At 35.9% G+C, this 9,124-nt stretch overlaps 3 protein-coding genes across 5 annotated transcripts; all 3 read left to right on the plus strand.

Annotated features, from left to right (window-relative positions):
• Positions 1 to 229: 229 nt before the first annotated feature.
• LOC113056329 (RAD9, HUS1, RAD1-interacting nuclear orphan protein 1-like) lies at positions 230 to 1,866 on the plus strand. The gene is made up of 3 exons (XM_026223011.1): positions 230 to 383; positions 659 to 854; positions 931 to 1,866. The coding sequence occupies exons 2-3, from the start codon at positions 675 to 677 to the stop codon at positions 1,621 to 1,623; spliced, it is 873 nt and encodes a 290-aa protein (XP_026078796.1). The 5' UTR covers positions 230 to 383; positions 659 to 674; the 3' UTR covers positions 1,624 to 1,866.
• Positions 1,867 to 2,286: 420 nt separating this feature from the next.
• Positions 2,287 to 5,143, plus strand: LOC113060109 (peroxisome assembly protein 26-like). The gene is made up of 5 exons (XM_026228948.1): positions 2,287 to 2,665; positions 2,752 to 2,898; positions 4,233 to 4,555; positions 4,674 to 4,820; positions 4,912 to 5,143. Exons 1-5 carry the CDS (start codon positions 2,460 to 2,462, stop codon positions 5,013 to 5,015), a joined length of 927 nt encoding a protein of 308 aa, XP_026084733.1. The 5' UTR covers positions 2,287 to 2,459; the 3' UTR covers positions 5,016 to 5,143.
• A 707-nt stretch (positions 5,144 to 5,850) lies between these two features.
• LOC113056337 (ubl carboxyl-terminal hydrolase 18-like) lies at positions 5,851 to 9,124 on the plus strand. 3 transcript variants are annotated; one of them, XM_026223025.1, is made up of 10 exons: positions 5,851 to 6,206; positions 6,317 to 6,413; positions 7,147 to 7,283; positions 7,364 to 7,443; positions 7,552 to 7,686; positions 7,971 to 8,066; positions 8,240 to 8,389; positions 8,473 to 8,613; positions 8,701 to 8,750; positions 8,900 to 9,124. In XM_026223025.1, the coding sequence occupies exons 1-10, from the start codon at positions 6,125 to 6,127 to the stop codon at positions 8,994 to 8,996; spliced, it is 1,065 nt and encodes a 354-aa protein (XP_026078810.1). In that variant the 5' UTR covers positions 5,851 to 6,124; the 3' UTR covers positions 8,997 to 9,124. The 3 variants fall into 3 exon arrangements, with proteins under 3 accessions (XP_026078810.1, XP_026078832.1, XP_026078821.1); XM_026223047.1 differs by having other exon boundaries at positions 8,701 to 8,744; positions 8,933 to 9,124; XM_026223036.1 differs by having other exon boundaries at positions 6,320 to 6,413.

The raw sequence follows: 9,124 nt of genomic DNA on the forward strand, positions 1-9,124 counted from the left end.
TTATTTTAGGTGCAGTAAGTAGGGCGATCACTGGTCTGGTTTAAATGTTACGCATGAATAGTAACGCTGATGAAAAATAATGATATTGGAACTTTAAAAACACAATAAATAATATAAAATAATAATTTGATATTTGAACTCATCCTAGCTGACCAATCAGAACAACATCCGGGCCACAAAGCCCCGCCTCTTGTGGTATTCCATTGCTATGCTATCTAACCAGTTTATATTTCTCCGGCAGGAACTCAAGTGTGTGTGAATGGGGGGATGAGCTTTCACACAAACCTCAGTCAAACGGTTAATTAGTCTCTTTTTCAAATGTACATGGTCCAAAAAAATAAAATAAAAATACAATGCGATTGAGAAGAAATACAAAGCAATCCGTGAGTATCAGTTAAGTTTTCATTGCATGCCATGTTTTTATAAACAAGCGCACTTTCTTCATAGCTCATAGCACGGCTACCATGTCTCAGTAACAAACATACGATACAATTCGAATAAGATGAAATCTTGTACAATTAATGGTTTTAATGCCTCTAAATATGTTGGTAGTCTGTTTCTGTCTTAAAGAATTTAAAGTGTATGCTTGCATGACACTGACATATCAGCAGTAGTAATGATTCTCTGCCTCATGTCATCTTGTTTTCCTCCTTTGCAGCATATCATGTCTTCTAATGCCCCGCAATTCTCATAAGAAGAGACTACTGAACCCAAACAAATCTCAGCTGTTGTTCGTGGAGGCGCCCATCAACGGACCAAAGCACGAGTATGGACCTCAACTACGGAGTGCCATTCATCCCAAGTCATTTATATCAGAGAAACAACAGCGAAGTGGTGCACCATGTACCTCTTGGGTAAGTGCTTGCTTTACAACCTTTACTTTCATTTTATGAGCGAATACTGAAACTGAAACATGTTTTCTGTTTGTAGGTGTCTCCACAGTTTAATTCGCTCAAAACCACAACGCTTAGTCGAGATGGTCGAGGGAGGAGAAATAACCAGATGGCTACGAGGATCTCAAACAAGGCCCCAGTTTTGGGTTTCTGTCATACTAGAAGAGCAAAGGCCTGCAAATACATTCCCTTGTCCTTTGAGGCAACCCTAGCAGGTTCACAACACCAGTGTGAAAACATTAGAAGTTCACGGACAAAGAATGATAGGCTTGCTTCTTCGGACAGTCATTGTAAGGGCCTTCGAGAAACTCCAAGAAGAACTTGCTTTCCTCGAAAAGGGCTGGAGAGGAGGATGGCTACACATGTTATATCCACCTCCAGGCATTCAGAAGTTTCAAAGAATGTGCAATTGCACAAAAATGGAATGCCTGGGGATTCAGTTCACACACCAAACACAAGCTTGGTTCCCAAACCCCTGAATATAGAGACGCCTGAAATGCCACATTGCTCCAGCACGTCTCCATCCAATGTTCAACATCTCCTCTTCCCCCAAGATCAAGCAAAAACTCCTCCGCGAACTGAGAACTCAAGCATCCTGGTTGTGGACACACCTGAGAAAGACTATGGGCTGAAGGTAACATGGAGACGGAGGAAAGGACTGATGAAATTGTTGATTGACAGAGGTCAGCTTCTTCCAGCAGAAGCTGGAGTTGCCAGTGATTTGACTTAAAAACCTTAAATTAACAGATACATCAATAATTTGATCCATTTTGTAGTTTTCTGTTCTATATGCATTTGTTAAGATTTGGGAAATTGTACAGTTTAGAAAATGTAATATATGAACACTTCAGGAGAGAAGAATTAAAGATGTAATTTTTTTGTCCCCAGCCTTACTTGATGGAAGCACCTTTGTACTCTGTTGTACGTTAATGAATTATGTACTTAAATGTCAAATACACATCTGTCAAATGCCTTTTATTATTTGTTTATTTTTAACCAAAGGGAGTTTGTTTGTTTGTTTAACTTATTGCATGCAGGAAAAGTCAAATATTTTTAGATTTTATATTATAATATTTTAAAGAAAGTATGTATATGAAAAATATAAAAGGAGTATAAAATATTTATGAGAAAGTATGTATATGAAAAATATAAAAGGGGCATACAATATCAAAATATTTAATATATAAAATTATATATCAATATTAACTCAGAAATATAATAATTTATATTTAAAATATTTTTTGTCTCTACTTAATACCATAGTTTATATATATATATATATATACACACACACAGACAGACACTATTATTATTATTATTACTATTATTATTTGTTTTTAAGTTTTATATACATATTTACTTCTCCGGACTTTTATCTTGTCGGGTATTTTCTTCGTCGTCCATTGCGGAAGTGCTGGTTTTGTTTACAGAATGGCTATGTTTCACGTGTGACGTTAGTGTCCTAAATTAATTAATGACATTGAGAATTCACGTTGTATTATTCTCAATCATTTCTTATTTCGCTATTAAGCCTGTAATGCACTAAACGGTCAGTAGCAGTCCGGTATGAGGAGCAGTTCGTCGCTGTCTCTGGCGGGCGCTCGCGGCTCGGGCTCGGTTCGGCCCACCAGCTCACCCGAGTGTCCGGTGACCGCTCCGGTGGACACTGCACTTGAATATTTGATGGTAAAGAAAGACTTTCAGGCTGCTCTGGATACGTGCGCGAAAGGGCTTGAGAGTTTGGCCGCTTTTGTAGAGCAGGAGGACAGCAGGTGAGTTTTTATATATTACGTGTTATAATCAAATCATATTTTGCATTATAGTTATTTCAAATCTTATTCTAAATCTTTCCTTCCAGCTTCAAGTATGTAGAACTGAAAGCAGCATTGACTATAGTGGGGATTCAGGCATTGGCTGAGCTCAATCAGTGGCGTGGAGTTCTGCACTGGGTTTTGCAGCAGTATGGAGAAACAGAGAAAATTCCTGCCAAGATTATCCAAATGTGGTCAGAAAAATCAGCATTCATCTCACAAATTACATTAACCCTAAAAAGTGCAAAATTATAAAGAGACATCAGAAAATGAATTTATTGCTTTTTTTATCGGAACTCAAATAATACAATTTCATGATTTTAATTTTTTCTTCAAAACTTTAGTCTCATATTTGATCATAATGTTTGTATCCCCAAGATACTTCACACCTTTTGGGATATACAGTACAGACCAAAAGTTTGGACACATCTTCTCATTCAAAGAGTTTTCTTTATTTTCATGACTATGAAAATTGTAGAGTCACACTGAAGGCATCAAGGGCTATTTGACCAAGAAGGAGAGTGATGGGGTGCTGCGCCAGATGACCTGTCCTCCACAGTCACCGGACCTGAACCGAATCGAGATGGTTTAGGGGTGAGCTGGACCGCAGACAGAAAGCAAAAGGGCCAACAAGTGCTAAGCATCTCTCGGGGAACTCCTTCAAGACTGTTGGAAGACCATTTCAGGTGACTACCTCTTGAAGCTCATCAAGAGAATGCCAAGAGTGTGCAAAGCAGTAATCAAAATTTTTGTTATGTATATAATTCCATATATAATTCCACATGTGTTAATTCATAGTTTTGATGCCTTCAGTGTGACTCTACAATTTTCATAGTCATGAAAATAAAGAAAGCTCTTTGAATGAGAAGGTGTGTCCAAACTTTTGGTCTGTACTGTACATTCACTGAAAACAGAATACTTGTTTATCAATGCTTCTAACAACATAGTTGTAATTCCTAAATGCTTTGGAATAGCTAGGTTAGTTTCTTTTTAAAAACTTTTTTAAATTTAAGATTATTGTTGAAGTAAAAGCATTTTACAAAAAAAAGTATATAAAAGTTTAAGTTTACAGTAAAGATAATCTGGTATATTACTTCTATATTTTATATAAAATAAATATTTTATAAAATATGTTGCACTCTAAAATTGCTATACATTCAAAGCCAAGTTATGTTCTAAATTTGAAGTTGATATCACAAAAATATTGGTTCTTGTGATTTTATTTATTATTTTTTTGTTTTGTTTGGGTGTTATTCCAAAAATAACCATTGTGTTACACCCAAACACCCAAATTGATTATTATTTTTTTGATGCAGTTTTCAAAACCGAGACCAAATATGGAACCTTGACTGCCAAACCTTTCCAACAATCTGCGTTTGGTCAAGACTAAAAAAAAGCATTGATTTTCTGAAACCCAAGCCACAGCATATATCCCCCAATATACGATGCCCCTTTTAGGGTTTAAACAGCACTTGAATATGGGTGAACACTCTACGTCACTCCTAATGCTATATGAATTGTTTCACAGTATTCTTCTCTATGTGAAAGTGGATGAGCGGGCCGTGATGAAGGATGCGGTCTATGATTGGCTGCACTGCTCTGGTAACATGAGTCAGTCAGGGTTCACCTCTGTGGCTGAGCTGTATTTCCTCCACATACTGGTGCCGATGGGTCACACGACTGAAGCTCTGGAGATGCTGGAGACTGATGTGGGTCGGGTGGCCTTCACTGATGAACAGAGGCAAGCAGCTCGGAGTTTGGTAGACATTCAGAATGAGAAAAATGCAACATCATCCTCTACAAATCCTGAATCTGTAGCTTTGACGACAACAACTTGTGCTTCAAAACAAGGTGACTTTCTTTTATTAATGTGCTTAAAGTCAAAAATTGCAATGTAATTTGATTGATGAGGAGATCATTTTATTGTAGAATTGATAATTGATGCAATGGTGCAATTTGTGATTTACAGATAAACTGACTCAGCGGCTGACTTCCATAATGAGGTTGTTATACCGAGGTCTTTCAGTAGCCAGTGTGAGAATCAGATCCATCTCTCTGCGCAGAGTTTTTCTGGCTTTAATGTTGTTGTATTTGCTTCTTGTCCGTATAGACCCGGGTAAGAGATCCGCTTGCCATTCTTATGCAATGCATCCACAACAGTCACTTTAATTAATAATAATTATTTTCTGCAATTTCTCCACCTTCAGCTCTTCCCTCAGCTTTCCCATGGCTGCTCCGCCTGCATGGACTCCTTCAGCAGACGTGGAACACCATGTTTGGACCTTATTACAGAACCAACAGCCGGATTTAGAGTTTTAATGGAGTTATCCTGGAACTAACTGTGAAACAATGTTGCTGCCCCTGATTTGTAATACTTAATGCATCCTGTGATTGTCATGGGCATCTATTATTGGTGTATTTACTTACATTATAGGTAAATAAATAAAAAAAAACACTGAATTATATCAAACTACTGATAGCCTATTTAAAATGGATGGTGTCGTGGAGATAAGTATTTAATGCAGATCAAATTTAATTTTATTATATAATAAATCTGTCAATTTGTTTTTGAATCTATGAGTTCATGTGGATCTATATATATATATATATATATATAAACAACTATTTAATGTACATCACACTGAATATTCATGGTTAAGTATTAAGTTTTATTAATATGTACTTTTAAAATGCACTTTTATTAAGAATATACAGGCAGAGGCATTTATCTGGGATATTATTGACTAAAATTAAAAGCATAAAAACAAAATGTGATTAAAAATGAATGTTAACAAAAATAAATAAATAAAATAACCTGTTTTATTTCTGCTAGTTTCCAAGGCAATATTTCTCATTTTTATTTTAAGGTGAACGAAAATAACTAAAACAAATAATAAAATAATTAATAAATAATACATACACAACTGTATATATGCATCATAGTAAAAAAACTATATATATATATATATATATATATATATATATATATATATATATATAGGCCTGTAGAGTAAAATAAATACATGTGTGTAAAATGTGTATTGTGTCCTAATATTTCTATCGATTTAAAAATAATGATTCCATCTTGTTTTTAAAAATAATAATAACAATACCATTGAAAGTTATTTAAAAATTTTTACCTAGTCGTTTATTCTGAACCGGGTGCGAGTTTCGTGTCTGTGACAGAAACTGAAGCGTGAATTGAAAGCGAAAGTTAAATCAGCTGTTTCTGTTTATGTCTGTATGAAACTCATTGTTATGCTACGAGTAACGCGAGCTGGAGTGTCTTGAAGAGGGTAAATACTTCGTCAGCTTAGTTTGTTTATTTTATTTTATAACCAATCCGCAGATTAATGCTGACAAAACAGGTTTCCATACAACACTGAGAAGCGTTTGCAGTCGTATACTGTATGTCTGTGTATGGGGAAGAATTACAGTAAAATGGATCCTCGATCACTCCACCGCTCTTCATCATTGAATTATGGAAGATCATTGAATTATGGTAGGTCTATCACATATGTTTAATGAGACAAAACTCTTAATGTAACTACTGTCATTTCAGTCTTTTGAACATTTTTAAGTGCTGGAACTAATAATGATCTAATGTTTCAGAAGTGAGGGGCCTTTTCAACTACAGTCTGTCCTGCTGCGTTAATGCTTTGCTTCAGTCTTTTTCTGCCACCACGGAACTCCTGGACATACTGAACATGTAAAGCACTTTTGTCTTTTGAATAAGCAGCGTACTTGAAACTAGCCATGCTTAATTTGGACATCCAGAAAAAAAAACAATTCTTCCTCAGAACAGATTTGGAAAAATGTAGCATTACATCACTTGCTCACCAATGGATCCTCTGCAGCGAATGGGTCCTGTCAGAATGAGAAACCAGACAGCTGACAAAAACATCCCATTATCCACACGACTTCGGTCTTGTGAAGTGAAATGCTGTGCTTGTGAGAAACAAATCTATCATTAAAGCATTATGAGTCTATAATCTATAACAATGCTTCCTCTGGTAAAAAAAAAAAAAAAAAAGTCCATCTCCTGTTGTCCTCTAACATCAAAAGCCATTGACATATTTGTTTAGAACTGTTTTTTCTTTCTTGATCCGTGCATATTTTTAACGGCTGATTCTGATGAGATTACTTATTTTTTCACTTGAGAAAGCAATATTATGGATTGAGGATTCAACCGTTTTTTTACTTCACAAGATATTAATTGATGGACTGAAGTCATGTGGATTATTGAGATGTTTTATCAGCTGTTTGGACTCTCATTCTGATGACACCTATTCACTGAAGAGGATCCATTACTGAGCAAATTATGAATTTCTCCAAATCTGTTCCAATGAAGAAACAAACTCCTCTACATCTTGGATAGCCTAAAAGGTGGGAGTAAATTTTCAACTATTTTTTACATTTTTGGATGAACTCTTCCTTCAAAGATGGCATCCATCAGATGGGATTGATGAGAGGAACGTCCCACTGCAGTTGAGGAAAGCCCTGGAAGCCATGAGGGACATATCACATTCTGCTCCACACAAAGACTTCCTCAACTGCCTCTACCGTCAAGCCATCCGACGTATGCGTCATATCACCCTAAAATCTTATACTTACAAAAATAATGTGGCTTAGTGGTGTTATTCTGTCATTCTGATGTAGCGTCCACTCAACAAGATGCAGATGAAATATTCCACATCATCCTAAATCTCAGTCAGAAACAGATGCCTGATGCTGCTGTGGTGGGTTCTCCTTAAAAATAGATACAGATACAGATTTTGTTCAGCATACTGTCAGTGTAAACCAGAATAATCGGTTATGTTAATCTCTTTGTCCATTTACTCTTTCAGGCTCAGGAGATCCGCAGTCTATATGAGATAAAGGTAGAGACCCAGGTGGTGTGTTCAAAGTGTGAATTCATTCACAGAGCGCCCAGCTCTCTTTTCAGTCTTCCTTTGGCAATCTGGGAAAGAGAAAACACCCTGGTAAACAATTTAAAGTGAATTTTAAATCATCATTTACTCACCCTCAAGTTGTTCTAAACCTGTGTGAGTTAAAAACAAAAGAAGATATTTTGAAGAATGTTGGTAATCAATCAGTGGTAGCAATTGACAAAAATACATGGATGTCAATGGCTACCAGCAACTGTTTGGTTACCAACATCCTTGAATCTACATTCATTTTTAGTCTTTGTGCGTCAGTAATGTACATTGTAATGTAGAAGATCTTGCACCAATCATGCTTTATTATTTTTCCTTATGTTCTTTAGAAAGGCTGCATCAACTCTTTTTTCAAGCTACAAAAGCTGCCAGACAGCGAGAAGTTTTACTGTGACCGGTGTGATGAAAAGCAGCCATCCACTCATGTGTGTGCTTTATTTGTTATTATCTAATAGTATAATAGAATTTCTGCAGTCCGTTTTTATTTGGTAATACAGCAAATCCAAGAAAGATTTACCCTGATTTCAGCACAAAGTGCACTGCATAGCAAGTTATTTGTTTTGATTTTAATTAATATTATTATTTTTTGGTCATGTAGGAAATGAAGCTTGTCTCATTGCCTCCGATTCTGTGTGTCCACTTGAAAAGATTCAGAAACGATGATGGTTTCACCAGGAAACTCTTCAGCGAAGTCACCTTTCCTGAAACATTCAGCACTGAAATTTTTGCTGCTGCACAATCAGAAAATGTACGTTTAGCATATATTTAGTAAAGAACTCTGCAGTCATAGTAATATTGTCATATGCTTAATTTGTTGTATGCTTGTTTTAGGCTGATGGTCTTAAGGCTGATGAGTGGTACAGTCTCTATGCAGTAGTAGTGCACATAGGAACTGCCATGTTTGGTCACTACACTGCTTTCATCCACTCAGATCAGGAGTGGTATTATGCTGATGACAGCTGCGTGCGACAAGTAAGAGATACTGACAGACTTATTTAAATAAATAGTTAAGACTGAAATTTAACCAATATTGATATGTAATTATTTTATTTATCACAGTCCACATGGGCAGAAGTGCGGGAAACATATGGAGAGTCCCATCGGTATGGGTATGTTAAGCATCAATAATTCTAAACTTAGACACTTTAATGGAAATTAAAACAAAAATGCGAATGTTTAAAATAATTACTTTATTCTCATTGCATTTCTTCAAAGACATCTTCCAGATTTTAATTATAATTTTTCATGCTGTTTTTAGACAACGGCGTACAGCCTACTTGCTTCTGTACAGAAAGAAGAGCCGGAATTCAACTGTTGGGAACACTGCAGCACTTAATGAACACTATATGAATTAATTCAGAGAATATTCCAAGATTAGGACCAAAGTCTATTTAAATTTTGGGTGAAAGTATGAAGAAAGGTGTTAAATAATGTATATCAGTATATTTTCATGTTGATTGGGGTTTATAGGACAGTATTTTGG

The sequence above is a fragment of the Carassius auratus genome, chromosome 4, assembly GCF_003368295.1.
Source record: "Carassius auratus strain Wakin chromosome 4, ASM336829v1, whole genome shotgun sequence".
Classification (NCBI taxonomy): domain Eukaryota; kingdom Metazoa; phylum Chordata; class Actinopteri; order Cypriniformes; family Cyprinidae; genus Carassius; species Carassius auratus.